This window comes from Caloenas nicobarica, chromosome 2 (assembly GCF_036013445.1).
Source record: "Caloenas nicobarica isolate bCalNic1 chromosome 2, bCalNic1.hap1, whole genome shotgun sequence".
NCBI lineage: Eukaryota > Metazoa > Chordata > Aves > Columbiformes > Columbidae > Caloenas > Caloenas nicobarica.
In genome coordinates this window covers 130,205,200-130,222,195 of record NC_088246.1, presented here as the reverse complement: position 1 = coordinate 130,222,195, position 16,996 = coordinate 130,205,200, and the positions used below count along the sequence as shown (strand labels likewise).

At 41.4% G+C, this 16,996-nt stretch overlaps 1 protein-coding gene across 1 annotated transcript in view; it reads left to right on the top strand.

Moving 5' to 3' along the window:
* The window catches only part of SLCO5A1 (solute carrier organic anion transporter family member 5A1), a 77,817-nt gene extending 62,049 nt beyond the window's left edge, over positions 1-15,768 (top strand). The window contains exons 7-10 of the mRNA XM_065627619.1: positions 3,122-3,281; positions 6,768-7,009; positions 8,983-9,047; positions 10,285-15,768. Coding sequence (XP_065483691.1) covers positions 3,122-3,281; positions 6,768-7,009; positions 8,983-9,047; positions 10,285-10,730 — 913 coding nt within the window. The 3' untranslated portion in view covers positions 10,731-15,768. The remainder of the gene's footprint in view (positions 1-3,121; positions 3,282-6,767; positions 7,010-8,982; positions 9,048-10,284) is intronic.
* Positions 15,769-16,996: the final 1,228 nt, after the last annotated feature.

Here is a 16,996-nt window from a genome sequence, read left to right as displayed (position 1 = left end):
TGGGCTGATACTCATTAGAGGCTGAGAGAATTATTTTCTAGGGGAAGTTACTTGCCATGTTCTTATTTTTCCCTAGTCATCTTCTTATGACAACTGTTAGAGACAGGATACTGGTGAAGAGAGAACTGTGGCCTCAACAGCCATTTATATGTGTTTGTTAAGGTTTCTATAGAAAACGTACGCATACAAAAATGAGTTTTCCACTAGAGTTTAGCCACCCAAGAAGAAAAAGCAATGCTACAAAACTGATCTGAGCAATCCCTTGGCCCTGCAGAGGTATCTGGACAAAGTGGAGAGCTGCGCAGTCACCAACCGCATGAAGTTCAACAAGGGCAAGTGCCGCATTTTGCACCTGGGACACGGCAACCCTGGCTGTACATACAGACTGGGGGATGAGATGCTGGAGAACAGCTCTGCAGAGAGGGATCTAGGGGTTCTGGTCGACAGCAAGTTGAACATGAACCAACAGTGTGTCCTGGCAGCCGAGAAGGCCAACCGTGTCCTGGGTGCATCCAGCCCAGCATCGCCAGCCGGGCAGGGAGGTGATTGTCCCGCTCTGCTCTGTACTGGTGTGGCCTCACCTGGAGCACTGGGTGCAGTTCTGGGTGACACAGGATAAAAAAGACATAAAGCTACTGGAGAGTGTCCAGAAGAGGGCTACAAAGTTGGTGCAGGGTTCGGAGGGGAAGCTGAATGAGGAGCGGCTGAAGTCACTTGGTTTGTTCAGCCTGGAGAAGAGGAGACTAAGAGGAGACCTCATTGTGGTTTACAGCTTCCTCACAAGGGGAGGAGGAGGGGCAGGCACTGATCTCTTCCCTCTGGCAACCAATGATGGGACCCGAGGGAACATCAGGAAGATGTGCCAAAGGAGGTTTAGGTTGAACATCAGGAAAAAGTTCTTCACCCAGAGGGTGGTGGAGCACTGGAACAGGCTCCTCACGTAGCTAGTCATGGCCCCAAGCCTAACAGTATTCAAGAAGAATTTGGACAATGGCCTCAGACACGTGGTGTGAATTTTGGGATTGTCATGTGCAGGGACAGGTGTTGGACTCAGTGATCCTTGTGGGTCCCTTCCAACTCAGTATATTCTATGATTCTATGATTCCTTGAATCACAGTAACGGAAATGGCCAAAGGTAGTATAGTAGCTCTTTTTAAACTAGTCTTACGTTTTCAAGAAAATATGCCCATTAAAATAAATGCCTTTTCAGACCAGTTATTTGTCAAAAAAATACGATATGATCAACTACTTCCTCAGTAATGAGGAGCTTCTAGAGAACAGAGATTGAGAGCTTATATCCTCTCATAGTAGCTCTATATAAATTGGGTCCAGTTATGCCAGTCTGTTTTTAATTTGGGAACAAACTAGTATCCATTTTCTCTTTCTTTAACTCCTTCATTTAACTCTCTCTGTTTCTTTATAACCAGAATTTGTATATACAGATATGTAGGGGTTTTTACTATTCCTTTATTTCCGTGAGGTTTCCATTGTGCCTGATAACGCTTTTCCTCCTTTATTTTTGTACTCCAAGACCTTACCCTACTAAGGAATGTTAAAAGTCCAGTGTCACCTTGGACTTTCCCTCAGCACAGGGAGTAGCTGGGTATCTCCTCCAGGGTTTGTGCCCAAAGATGGGCATTGTTAAGTGACCTGAGAGTTGTTTTGGGCAGGACTGAAGTGATATGGTACGTGAAGCAGGAGCTGGTTAATTTGATGACTGTGTGACTTAGTCAACCTGAGTCAAAACCTGTGATGGTGACAGCTGGCAGTCAATTGTAACCAGACTTGATTTCTTTCTACTGATAGAAAAAAGTACCATTTGATCAGTGGGTTTTTTTTCCTTGTCATCTTCCGATGAGGAGTCTGTGATCTTACAGATGTGGACTCTGCTGTTACTAAGGACCTTGTCACTTCTGGATTGAGCTGCGATGGTACAACTGATGTGGTAAAGCAGAGCCACAGTGGGGTTGTATGTTTATAAAATCTCAGTTCCAGCCATGAGTTGCACACTGGATCATACTAGCTGCCCTGTGGCAGCTCAGGCTGTCAGGTGTTGGTTCTGTCTTAGGAATTTGTCTTGCTTTGGGACACCCAGTACCCAGGGCAGTGCCAACTGAGGAGACCAAAACTACTTCTGAATGACCTGCTTTCTCCAGAAAGGACCCAGACGTGCCATGCAGAGGTGTTAGCTGGAAGAGAGGGTGCATTGGGAGAGACCTGTAGCTGTCTCAGTGCAGCTGTCTCAGTTCAGGCCTTGTTGCATGAGCAACTGAGCTCAGATGAGTGCCATGAGCTGCTGCCTTGGTTGGGGTCCCTTTGCCCATTCATCTGGTGGTGGAGGACATGCCCAGGCTGGCATGGTGCTTGCCAGTGAATATTTGATGAATTTCTCTGCTATGGCAGTTGAGATCTTTTCAACCACGTTTGAAGCAGCCGTGATAGGCAGTGAAGATCCTTATTTTTGGTGTGTGCATGTCCTGCAGCTTTGAAATTCCCTTTAGTTCCTTCTGAGCGTACTGCCAAACCCTTCTGGGGAGGACCTAGAAAATTGGGGTTTGGCAAGATTTTGCAGAACGGTCCAGGGAAGTGGAGTAGTGGTTCTTTCATAGACATTTCCTAACAGCACAGCACTCCTCCAGATCTAGAGAGATTCCTGTAGATTTCACATTTGCATATAAATACTACAAGCATTAAGTTTTCTGAACAGTTGTTGCTGTGTGGAAAGAGATGCCTATCAGTTCACATAATGCTTACTACTCGTCACTGAGCCTTTCACTAGTAATCAGCAACAAATTTCCACAGCTTAGGATAGATACATAAAATAGCAGTGTCTTAACTCCCAAAGGAAAAAAAACATGGTGAAAATGCAACTATTATGTGGGCAAATAAGATACAAGTTTTAAACTTTGGTATTATTTTTCTATTGTGTTTTTAGTTGACAGGAGGGATGCCTTGGGTTTTCTTCAATATTGTTTAAATCATGTACATAACCTAGAGTTAATGTAGTCTTTCTCTGATAATCAGCTCTCAGTTCTAGTGTTAATGAGTAGGATGTTTTTTCCCTCTGAACAGCAGGGTATCTGTGCTTGCTCTACTAGTATGTTCTTTTTCTTTTCTTCAGTCCCACTCTTGCCATGGCCCACAGGAATCTGACTGGGAGCTGTAATGTTAACTGTGGATGTAAGATTCATGAGTACGAGCCTGTCTGTGGATCAGATGGAATAACGTATTTTAATCCTTGCCTAGCTGGTTGCATCAATAGTGGAAACCATAGCACAGGGGTAAGTGCTTCACCCACCCACATAGCCCCTCGGGACTGATGCGGATCAAAGACTGCTCTGTTTCTAGCGCAAGCAGCCCCCCCTCCAAATTTCAGAGAAGCTGTTCTACAGCTGACTCATGCCTGAGCTGGTAATGCTGCCATTGCGTGGTCTCATCCCCCTTCCTTTCAGTTATGTACAATTTTGAGACACAAGTTCATTTGTACCAAGTAAATCCTCCAGCCGAGTGAATGCCATGGGATGAGGAGGGCTGGTGTTTCCAGTGCAGACTCTGAAGTCCCTGATGGCAGTGGCTTGTGTGTCTGCTGTTCCTGCAGGGCTCAGAAAAGGGACCTGGAATTGGTGACATCTGATTCAGCTTTCTGCTAACATAGGCAGCCGTATCATACTGTCTTTCCACAAGCTCATCAATGTTACTCTTAAGAGCAGTATTTATTTTTTTTGTCTCCCTCTCCAAATGGAAGGAAAAAATTAACTCTTCAGGTAGCTGGAAGCGTTTTGAACTCTTGTTTAACTTCAGTTATAGCCTGTTTAAAGCCCTTGGTGTTTGTGTGGACTTTGTCATATTGCATAAGTTGCTCTAGGACCTGCACCTGTATTGATAGGTGTTTTGTTTTTGTGGCTAGGTAAAGACTGACCATGTATTCTGCTCTTGTAAAATAGTTTGCCCATTCTCATCAATCTCTAAACATCTTCCAGGTTAAGTGTTTCTCGTTGAACCCAAGTAACCAGAACTGAAAAGATGTTAATAATCCACTTTCTTTTTTGGAAATACATTGCCTGTTACAGCCCGTTCTTCCAGTTATGCTGAACTGGGGAAGGGCATCCTCCTGGTAAAATTCCACCATGGAAATTTGGCAGTTTCCAGGACTAGGGACAAGTAGAATCTGACCTTAACATCAACAAAGCATTATATAATAGCTATACTCATTTCATACAAAAGACAAACTCTTAAATTCTACTGTTACAGAACTGTCTTCCAAGAAAGGATGATTAAGAAAGACAGGAAGTAATGTAAACATTGATTTTCTCAGGACTTGATTGTGCTTTCCAGAAAGCTTATTTATAATGTATCAGTCTCCTGATTTGCAGTCCTGAGCCAGCCCGTGAAGCAGGAGGATGTTAGATCCAGCATTGTGCTTTCTCAGGTTGACTCCATAATGGTCTGAAAATGCATGTTCATAGGTTCGTACATAGAAAATTGCTTAGGCGCAAGTGCGAAAAGCCTGTGATGTGAGCTTGTGGTTAGCTTTCAGTGTCTATATAAATCTTATTTGTGCTTTGCTTGAACTGAGACATAGGTTTGATGTACATACAGTTAATGCCTATTTTAGGTATACATTCCTATACTCTAGCATTTCTGTTTTGTCATATCTGTGTCATTTAGTGCACGGACTTGGTTTCTCTGGTAATGAACCAAGACTGTGTAGTAAATATGACTCTTTTCTGTAGGATGGCAATTTGGAAGCAATATGGAGATTACGGTGAGGGACTGTAGGAAGAAAGCAAATACTCACGTGACATTACAGAGTGGAGTCCTTCCTTGAGAAACTGGATTCTGTCATTGCCTCTGTTCCTAAGCAAAGTTGGGCAAGTGACTTAAACGAAACCTCTCCCAGTTGGTCATTAATTTTGCATTCTTCATATTCTGGATGATGGACATGAGCAATAACCAGAAGTGCCATTTGTAGAAACACTAAGTGCCTAAATCTGTATCTGAAGGCACAAAAAGTTTCATTTAGAATATATTAAGTTGTATATAATGGAAAATGTTCTGAAAAAAAAGGATCCCGTTTTTTTCAAGTTTGCCACCCACATTTGTGAAGGTTTTGATCTGTTTCAGTTACTTAACTACAAAATAGAGATAACAACATTGGTGCCTGTGGTGGGTTGACCCTGACTGGATACCAGGTGCCCACCAAAGCTGCTCTATCATGCCACTCTTCAGCTGGACAGGGGAGAGAAAATACAATGAAAGGGCCTTGAGTCAAGATAAGGACAGAGGGAGATCACTCACCAATTACTGTCATGGGCAAAATAGACTCAACGTGGGGAAATTAGTTTAATTTATTACCGATCAAATCGGAGTAGGATAATGAGAAATAAAACCATGCCTTACAACACCTTCCCCCCACCCCTCTCTTCCTCCTGGTCTTAACTTTACTCCTGGTTTCTCTGCCTCCTCCCCCTGACTGGCAGAGAAGGATGGGGAATGGGAGGTTGTGGTCAGTTCATCCCATGTTGTCTCTGCTGCTCCTTCCTCCTCATTGCATAACTATTTTGAAGATAAATGACTCCTTTTTTCAAAGAGTTATGCTATAATGATGAGTATGATAGAAAAATCCGTATGAAATATGAGCCATTCTGTCTTTGTAGTGGTATATGTTTAGTGTGAGGAAAACAATACCTGGAGCCATATTTTGAAAATGAGAGTTAAAGTACTGGATGAATTGATAGATTATTAAGAACTTCAGCTAAATCCCATGGAAAAAAAAGTGAGTCTATGTCATAACACGAACAGAGTTATACATTGAAGTTGACAAGCAATCCTAATTTAGATATTTCATGTTGTTCCAAGTGCTTAAATTTGCAGCCTTAAGATGGCCTTGTAATGAAACATCTGTGCATGTGTGGTCCTAGGTTTTATAAACACGAACCTCAAAACCAAAAACTCTTTCCTGTAACATCACATGAGCCCTGACCTGTTTCCCCTCTAACGCTGGAGTATTCTGATCGGCCACACACCTTAGAATAGATGAAAACATAGTAGAATAAATGTGACAAGAGGCTGTTTCTTATCTGGCTTTTCCTCACCTTGCTCAAATCATAGTCCCCTTTGCCTATGATACGTTATCAGTCTCTTCATCCTAATTTCAGCCGCTTTGTCCATTCAGGAAGCCCTCATTTCCTTCAGTCTTACTGTTTAAGTCTCTGCTTTCTCCTTATTCTCTGATTTTGCTCCTGTATGCATCCCATCCACATCCACATCCAACTAGAAGATCCTGGGCTCCAAGTGTGAAGTGCAGCTTGTTTCTCTTTAGCTGAATCTGGGGAGACATCCATCGAGGTGGTAGAAGACACTTCCTGAAGATGAATGCTGACATTCTGCCAAATTCCAGAATATGGCATTGTCAGTGCCACTTAAAGAGTATTTCCTCACAGTTTTTGTAATACAGTAGAAACAATCTTTTTCTCCAGCCTCCCTGTAAGAAGTGATTGAATTCTTTTGGCAGAATTTTCCAGAAATGCTCTAGAATTTTTTCTAAACTCAGCCTAAACAGTAGAAGTCATAAGTAACTGAAAGTCAGTCTCACCACAGGAAGTCCTGGCCAGCTTTAAAAATACTTGGGGTGGTAACCTTGCTTGTGCTTGGGGTAATGATGCTAGAGGTTGAGAAGTACCATGGGACTGTTGTATCACATCTCTGCTCAATGTCTTTCTCACATGGGTTTTTCACATAGAAATGTTCTTTTTCGCTCTCTCCAGGTAAGAAATTACACAGAATGTGCCTGTGTGCAGAGTCGCCAGGTGATCACTCCACCGACGGTGGGCCAGCGCAGTCAGCTCCGGCTGGTTATTGTCAAAACCTACCTGAATGAGAACGGCTACGCTGTTTCTGGGAAGTGCGATCGAACCTGCAACACGCTTATCCCGTTCCTGATATTTCTCTTCATTGTTACGCTTATAACAGCATGTGCCCAGCCGTCAGCAATCATAGTGACACTCAGGTAAGAACTCAGTTATGTTTTTTTGCTGCGCGTGCTGTCACCAGTACCTGTGTCAGAAGAGGCTGGAGCAATGCAGCCAAACTCCTTCAGGCTTCTGTGTCCTTAAAAAGTGAATAGAATAGGGCTGACACAGGTAGGGTGGAACTTGCTTCTTTTAAGAATATGTAACATAATAATCTGCTTTATGAAACATGAAGTGCCCAGCAATTTCCAGGTAGCTATAAAGATAGAACAAGTAAAAGCATCATGTAAGAAAATTACTATTTCTGAAGAAATTTTCAGCCTTCTTAGACAATGGTTTGCATTTTCAAATGCAAAGGAAAAAGTTTAGTATTTAAAATTATCGTTTTCTCTTTCTTAAAACTGTTCATTTCTGCCACATGCCTGGTTTCGACTCTCCTCTTTTTATCCTCATGATAATTTTGAACTTGTACTGTAGTAGCGTTGTTGTCACCATTGGTCGTTTATGGATAGGGACCAACACAGTCTTTGTAGGGAAATGTCATGTAGCCTTAGAAAACACAAGGCAGATCAGGATTTGGCTTTTTTCTCATTAGGCTCAGCTGTGAGCACAGCTCTGAAACCCTCTGGCAGGCACCTGTGTCTCATCCCCAGCAAGGACGGGCACTCTCTTGCTGTCATATTCTTTGCTTAAGTGGCTGAGGTTTAAGCAGGAGCCTGCTGCTGATACATGGAGGACTGTGCCATGTCCTGTGGTGGAATTTGTCTTCCAGTTTACTTTTCCAAAAAATCTACAAAATGGGTGCAAGGATCACTGTTCGGACTGTAAACCCAAGTGGTCGGGAGTGGGCACCTCGGACTTTATTTGCTTATGAAGCCTTAGCTCAACTACTGTGTGCACAGCGCCATAATAATTCAGAGACTTCTGAGCTTATTCCTTCTGTCTCAAGGTTTTCTACCTGTACAATAATGATAAAAAACCCCATTGTCATTGCACTGCAATTATGCAAAGGTAAACTACAATCAATGAACATTAATATTGCAATGAGCCTCGCAATAGGGAGGTGCATTAAGGGGCATCTCCAGCAGGATTTTGTAATGTTTAATAAAAAAAGTATGGCCCACGCACATGAATCCCAAACCATATATTGTGCACAATGCATCAGTCCAAGATTTGTGGCCCAAGTTGGTTCTCTAGTTTCTCAGTTTCTGAGGGATTGCTTGACTTCAAAACCTTGATTTTACAGCTGCACCCCTTTGTCTACAGTCTTTTTGTGTGTTTTTATCTTATATTTCAATGTCATTAGAAGCTGTATATCTTAATTTGAGACCTTTAGGTTAAGATTTTAAAATATTTTTAAAAATTAAAATAAACTTTATGGTTTACTAAAATTGTAGTTGCATTGTGAAATATTATTACTTTGTATTTAGTCTTATGAAAGCTTGACATTTTCTCTTTGAGACCAATGGAAGAAATCTTGTATGACTTGCATTGAGAAGGAGCAGTGTTTAAAGAGACTGTTCAGATGTTTCTACTGATATTTTCCCTAAAGTAGCTCCAAAGTGCTTATGCTACACAGAGATCCGTTAAATTCAGAAGCTGAGTCCAGCTTTCAGCAATTTAATTCTCCATTAATTGTAATTTGTCTAAAAAGATTAAGAGAAGAAAGAAATACATTATATGAAATAATAGGAAGCTTGATGAGATGCCATAAACATTTTGGATGGATTCTCTAGATTTCCTTAATGGGTTTGGATCAAATTCTTCAGGCCTTTCACAGGTAAAGAAAGATTAAAAGGTGTGATTGAGATTTTGATTAAATAGGGACAGGAGGGACTGGCTGTATTTTTTTCCTATCGATAAGAGTTAACAATATTAGTAGCTAAATGAAAGAAATTTAGACAAAGGTTTTTTATAACTCAGAAAAAAGCCAGGAGGTAGAACGAGAACATACCACAATAATTACCTGTTATGACTGTTTCTTCAGAGAAGTTTTCTTTCCGCCTGCCAGGTCTGTGGAAGATGGGGAGCGGCCCTTTGCACTAGGAATGCAGTTTGTTTTATTACGAACTCTTGGTAAGTCTTACAGTTACTCAGCATTTCCATACAGGCTCACCATCTTCAGCTTAAATGTACCGTAAAAGTACTAAAATTCCGTAAATCTGCAACTTGTTGCCTGACTAATTGTATTAGGAATAGTTTCTGAAGATGTTGTAGCTGAGAATGTATATAATTTTCCTTTTTTTTTTTTTTCCCAACTTTCTTGAACATTTTTGTCCTAGAAAGAGCTATTTTTACATTCGAATTTTATTTAAAAATTAATAGTTACTAAATATTACTTTATAAGTTTTTTTCTTTTTTGGAAACAGATTTTTATTACTTTCAGCAATAACAATAGCTCTTTGCATTTTTAAAATAAGAACCAATTGTTACTTAACTTCTAATTTCAAATGTTTCAAAGCAAAAAAGGTACAGGTTAGAAGTCTTTGTTCCACAAAGTAGTTTCTTTCAAGCTCTTGAACTTCTAAAGTCCTGCTTATAAAGAACAGTCCAGGTGTTCAGCTACTATGAAACGTATGACTGGAGCAAGCGAGGACTATTGGGAGAGAACAAGAGGAGAAGCCCATATGGCTGCCTCTGGCGGTTTTCTCTACAGAAGGATGTTTCTGGCTTGTCTTAAAGGTGGTGTGTTTCTGGAGAAAGTAGGAGTATTCAATGGGCTGGCTGCATTTTTAGGAGCATTAGAAGTTAAAATCTATTTCTGAGGAAGATTTATTCAAAAGAAAATTTACAATTTTAGTGGTCTCACAATTTCCATCCGTCTTCAGTAAGAGAAACGTTTTGCCATCCTTGGGGCTTCTTCTCCTTAATCTAAAGCAGCAACCCCTGCCCTTTCCAAATTCATGAGTGCTGGATGTTCAGCAAGTGACTCCCTGGAGATAACATTGTATTTTGTTCCTCTCCTGTATTTTATTTCCCAAGAGCAACATTGGGTTTTCTCTTGGGGCACACATAGTTCAAGAAGAGCTGTCTGGGGACGGCAGATTAAAGCAGTATCTGTTTTAAGGTGCTGTTGCATTGTCTTCCTTGCTGGAATTCTTTCCCATTTGTGGTACATTTCGTGTGTGGGATAAGTAGTGTTGGTGGGAAGATTGGCTGACCAGTTTTCCATGTTTTATATTTCATGTGAGAACAGCTGAGTGGAAATCTAAAAAATTCTCAGCCTACACTCTTTAGCTAAGGTATATAGTTTCTTTAGAAGTTTTCCACTATATCCTAACATATATTATTTCTGCTGCTATTTTTATTTCAGCTTACATTCCCACTCCAATTTATTTTGGGGCTGTTATTGACACCACGTGCATGCTTTGGCAACAGGATTGCGGCGTACAAGGATCTTGCTGGGAATACGATGTCACCTCGTTTCGTTTTGTCTACTTTGGGTTGGCAGCTGCTCTCAAGTTCGTGGGATTCTTTTTTATTTTCCTGGCCTGGTATTCCATTAAGTGTAAAGAAGAGCAACTGCAGAGCCGGAGATGGAGGGCTTCGCCGGTGAACACTGTGAGTGAGATGGTTGGCCAAGCTGGACCCCGACAAAACTATGCACGGACTAGATCCTGCCCTACCTTCAGTTCCCAAGGAGACATCAGTGTGGCACAAGGAATGAACTGCGTAGCACAAACATACCCCGGCCCTTTATCAGAAGCAATAAATTCCTCAAATGAAAATGCATTGGAAGAAGTCACTGCTGAGATATAGACTCCTGGCTTGGTAATGTAATATTTAGTTTTGTTGGTCGACTTAATTATGGCGCCTTGTAAAACACCTGTGCCTTCTATTTTTAATCTAAATGTAACACGTGATAAAACCAACAAAGCTTAATGCAAACAACCATAGTATGTTCCTGAGGGCTGGATACCTCAGACCAACCCAAGTTCTTATTTCTCCCTTCTCAACAATGGAGTTTTAAAAATTGTGTTTGTAATTATTTCAGATGTGTCCATTAGATGTCTATGCTCTGATCTATCAGTGTAAGGGTGAGGTATTGTGAACAGCAGAAGTCAGTGGAAGAGTGACAAAAACTCATATCGTTGATGTCTAGATGTCACAAAAATGCTTAAATGTATCGTCAACTTCATATCCGCAAATTGTGTTTTTAAGAGATGAGTAATTACTGTGAGTTCTGCTACAAAGCACAACTGAACTTGTTTAAACTATGCAACTTAGTTTGATTATTGTATGTGCCACAAATTAAGTCTAAAGTCAGCTTTTAAAGACATTACTGCAACTGAATTTGAAAGGGACTATTTTCAAACACAAGCATTAAATTAAAAAACAACATGAGGTTTAAAGTACTGTTAACATGTTAAGCCATAAAAAATTTATGCATCGGGTAGTGTTTGCGAATGTTGAGTTGTAATATCTTATCCTGTCAAAATGTGCATTAATTTTCATTTGATGGGAAGTAGTCATTCTTCGCAAAGTACACACACTAGGAAAGTATAATGCTTGGAGTAAAAAACTTCAGTATTAATTTACAGTAACATTAAGATGTACCAGAGCAGATATGTGCATATTTCTATAGTGATACAGGCAGTTACTCTGGTGGGTATTACTAGCACCAAATCCGTACTTTTCCTGAAGAAGAAAATGACCAGTTATAGCCTGATGGGAGGAACTTGGCTGTCCAGTGCCAGGGTAGTGCAGCTTCAGTGAAAAGATCTGGAGGGAGAGCTGACGGCCTCATTTTGTGTCAGAGTGGCTGCCTGGGACCCGATGAGCTCCTCGCAGCCAGTGAGGGTGTGGGGCTGGCGCTGGCACCACTGGCTGCCCATGGCTGGGGTGGGCAGAGGGACCCTCCAAGGGGGCTGCCAGCAGCCTGCCCGGCGCCGCGCGGGGTACGAGGCTTTCCCCTCCGCTCCTGGCACCGCCGGGCTGCTGTGCTCCCCGCCACCGAGGACAGCTGGGGAGGGAGTGCTGGCTCAGACCCTGTGTCCCTCTTGTTTCTGTCCCACTTCTGCCTCTCCTGCTGCCTGGGGTTGTGCAGGATGGTGAGAACCGTCTAGGAGGTCGCAGTTGCGCGGTTTGTGCCGCACGTGGCCGCCTTTCCTTTTCTCGGCTTCATTGAAAGCTTCTGTGCAGGCAAAGGGCAAGTCGTCTCTCTTTTGCCCTTCCAGGGGAATAGCTAAGAATAGAAATTGTCTGCAAGCATGGACCCACGGGATGTGATGTGGCCTTTGCTTATTCCAAATTACTGTACTGTGTTTTCTCCTCAGGAGATGCTGAGACTTTCTAATCAAACGTACTTGGCATTTCATTTCTTGCTCTGGAGGCTTTGTAGTGCCATGCTTATGATATACTAATGATGTCTCAAAGGGCAGAGAATGATTTCAGGTGGACACTAAGAAGTCAAAATTGTATTTTGCCCTGCAGGAAAAGTCTTAGAAGTTTAGGAAATTAAAAGTACTCTTTTAAGAGGACTCAGTGATAGTCAGCTTTGAATTTTGCCATTTAGAGAGCTTGCATGAAAATAAATAGGAAAGAGCAGAACCTCTACATATTTTTGAAAAGAAGTAGTCCTGGTTTAATTTTTAAGTTGATCAAACATTATATGAAATCAAGTCCTTGAAATTAAAGGCAGGACCTCCTTGGCATCCATTGAGTTGTCCTGGGAAGAGCAGATTTCCTTCTCCTCCTTTGCTGGCTGCCTTCTCTCATCTCCTGCCTCTCCTTGATCAGCACATGAGACTACCCACAGGGCTGGTTCCCCTGCTTGAAATGGTGACTGCTTATTTCAGAATGTCTCAGTCCATTTATGTGGCTTGTAACGATGCCCACTCTCTCCATCTGCAAACTCAGATGCTTCTACCCCAAGCTACAATGAAGAGGAATACAGTTTTCATCACTGCCTGCTATTCTATACATATTAAGAGCTTTTTGGGGTCAAGTCTGAGGATTTTATTTTTCTCTTGTGCAGCCACCAGGCACAACATATTCTCAGTCAGCATGTGCCACCTGGGATGTTAGCTTCTACACTCCTCACCCCAAGGAGTAAATTTCCTCAGCTCACAGGTATTGGGTATATTTTTTTTCACCATAGGAGATCAGACTAGATGGTAGAAGTATCTCCTTTTGCTCCGGTGTCAAATGCTTCTTGCACCAGGAATTTCCTGCCATGGTGAAAATTGAGGCAAAGGAGTAGGACAAAGAGTAATTGAAGCCCATCACCCACCATTTTAATTACTCACCCATTTTAATCAGCGTAGGATGAGGTGAAGAGCAACAATATTTTTTAATACCTCAGAAGCAGAGCATTTAGGGAATTGTAAAAGGCTGGAGATGAATCATCTATCCTGATCTATTCTGTTTCATGCCTCATGTGTGCTTCCGTTCCATGTGAATAACAAGGGAGAGCAGATCAGGCTTGTTAGGACTGTCTGGAGCTGCCACTGGTGGCAGAGAATAAGAGTAATGGAAGTGACACATCTGCAACTGCTGCAGCTTCTGAGCTGATTTCAAGGTAATTCAGAGCTTGTTGGAATGGAGACCACCCGTTTTTTAGGCAGTCCTGACACTTCGACTTTCAAAAACATTTTTTGAAGTGTTTGAGAAATTGGAATGTAGAGGGAAAGATGTTCACTTTGGAAATACTGAAAAAGCCTTGTTTACATTATTTTGTGTTCAAAAATATATGCAAACCAAAAAGTAATTCATTACCTTTCAAACATTTTTTTTTCATTTTTGGATGTAGGTAGTTTTCACAATATGAATATATTTCTACAAAATCACTTAATTAAATCAGCATCCTCTGAAAGAAAGAAAACCCCAAATCCGGCCAGTTTTTGATTGATTCCTGAAGAAGGCTTTATTGTAAGATATAACAGTCTAAACTAAGCCAATAAAGGCACGCAGGGGAAACACATTAACTTCCTAGAGAAGTCAGTTCCGACATTGTCAACATTGACTGAAGTATGGACTGAGACCTGCTGAACAAAAGCTATTTTTCGAGGTTGTCGTTGCTGAAGGAAGCGGCATCACCAGAGAAATTGTATGCATCCCCAGCAGTACTCATGATTGACAGGTGGTGCTAAAACGACTCACAAGAATTAAAAAGGAGCTTTATCACCCAGTGAAGGTGGCCATGCTGTCTTCCTATTGTGAAATCCTCTGACCATAGAATATAAAATGCTATTAACGTATAATTTCTGCCACCTTCCCCCTCAAACACTAAAGTTTGCTTAGCAGTGGGCACAAGAAGATGTGAAGCAGGGCTCCTGCTCACCCATGGGCTGCTATTGGCAGCCAACCCACATCGTCTACCTGCAGTTCACCAGCCAGGGATGATATGGAGCAATGACACCCTGCAATTAGCTGCAAGTCCACCAAGTGCCATCATGCCATCATAGGGACAGACAGAAATTATTCCTCATCCACTGCTTATTCCTGATTTAGAGTGAGGGACATGAGAGAAGCAGCCCAAATATATGGACTTGAGTGAACAGGTAATTGTCCCTGTTTAGCCTCCCATTCATCACTGTGTCCTCAAAAAGGGGAAAACTTCAAAAAAGGCATAGCTATTACCTGGGGTGCTTACGAGTGCAGCATCCTCAGGAGATGGTTTGTAGAGCCCAGGAGATGCAGTCTCAGCTGGAGTATCTGGAGAACAGGACTCTATATTTCTAGGCAAAAGCCCTGTGGTTTTGCTTCCCCTTTTTCCCCGTGAGCATACTGGATGTAACATGGTATAGTTTGGAACTGCTGGCATTTTATGCCCTGTCAGTACAGTGTGAGCAGCTGAAAGAAATATGTTGAATATTATGGTGCAATTTATATTTAATTGGAAACTTTCAGTTCTTTGGCCAGCCATTGTATATTTAAAAAGGCATGTAATAACATGCAGTTCCTCAGAACCTACTGTTCTGTAAGTGAAGTAGGGACACAAGTTTCCTACTAGATGTTGTAAGTTTGAAAGCCCATAAATTAGCTACAAACACTTGAGAGTAGTATTCTCAAAAATATGTTGTCTATTTTTTTAAAAATACACCTTATTAATTCGTGGCATTAACCATTCATTATGGCTCTGTTCCAGCAAAAAAAAAGTATGTAAATTTATATACTTAAGTAATGCACTTAAAAATAGCACATATATGTAAGTATTGGACTGCATCCCATCTGCATTCAAAAAAGGGTTCCTTTACACAAAGAGTAATTTCTGCACTGAGTTTTTTCCCCATGGATTCAGTGATCATTGTAACCAGAATAGCACAAAGTGTTATAGCACTTGACTACTCCCCTGTGGCATTCACGTGTTGCTGCTTACATATTTGTCGATGGAGGAAAGCTTTCATTTTCAAATATAATTAAAATACAAAATATTTTGTGGACGTGCTCAAAGATACATTGTAACTCTTCCTGCTATCCACTTATTTCATGAATTTCTGTGTGGAAATCCATGTTTTATGTGGGGAGATACATTAAATAAGGGCTTCTTTCTGACCTTAAAGCCGATGAAACACCTTAAGTAATGCTGTAGGTTCAGGTTGTGCCCTTTCACGGAATTTGGACCTAGAGATTCAGATGACAAATTTTTGGTATCCCACAAAACCGGAGCAGAGCACTACCTGCTCTCTGTAAATCCAGACTATTATGGCTGGGAGAGGAGTCAGCATCTTCTGTACTGTTCATGTGAGTTTTTCCCCCAAACGCCTGAATTATTGCTGCCTTACTGCACTTTCTGTGTGTGTAATGCCACAGCTCTTCGTGGTGTTATATTGACATAAAACTGATGTTAAATAGGTATGAAGTGTCTTAGCGTTATTTTGAAGCCAGATTCTCAGGCTCATCGGTCCCATGATCAGGCTGAAGAACTGGGCCAGTTCCTTGGGCTGGACATAAACAAGCTGGCGCTTTAGCAAGCGTCTGTGAACTAAGTGATATCAAGTGCTCGTTTAGATTTTATACTGCTCACTGGTTCCTACTACTCTTTTGGGAGATCAAAGACCAAATATTTCCTAAGCAAGTCCATCTTTTTCTGTTTTCTCAATTATGTGACTTTTATAATGGCATAGGAGATGCCATCCTGTGGTGTCTGGGTTCCCCCAGCTGAAGCCACCCAGCTGCTGTTGCTTTCCAGGGGCTTAAAATACCCGGTAATGGAGATTTACCCGGACTGCAATCTGTATCGGCATTGCATTGGTCAGAGTGTCTGCCCCTTGTAGATTAAACCTGTATCAACGCATTTTAGGTTCCTCACATATTGGATTTGATTTTATAGACATTTTTATCCTTTAGAGTGCTTAGAAGCTGAACAGTCGACATCAGGGTGGTAGATTCGTTCTTTGGTATAGAATTAGGGCATTCTTTTTTTCTTATAACATCTTGTTTCACAGATAATTCAGAAAGGTTACGTGTAATGTTGCAGAGTAGAGATGTGGAGCTTTCAGTGTGGGGTCTAGGTACGGCAAGAGTTCACAGGATTATTCTTCTTTGCATCAAACATCACTAATATGTTATTATGTGGCCAAAGGTTTGAAAGCCTACCTGACCCTCAGGAAATAAATTTTTCTTATCCTTTCCACAGAATATATCACATAAATTAAGGAGGACAGCTAACACTATCCATAGCCCATAGCCATATCCATTACATTTACTAGGGTTAATAACTAGTTTTTAGCAATCTTCCGCCACCCTAGACCTTCAGATACGCTATTTTCTTTTGACTTAATGCAGCCTTCTAAACACAGACTTAGCTCTGCAAGTTCAAAGTAGCTCCAAACTTTTCTTGGTTTCATGTGTTATGAAATAGATGCTTATTTATTCAGGTTCCATTCTACTCTTCTAATTATTACATTGTGTGTACTGTGGTTTCTATTTTTTTCTGTCTCAAACCAGTTGTCCCAATGTTATCCTGTAACAACATTTTGTTCATGATACAGAACAGGTGAAAAGCTGTGGAATTCATGAAGGGCTACAAAAACATTTTTCACCTTGAGGAAGGGTGAGCCAGCTTGATAATCTTTGGACAA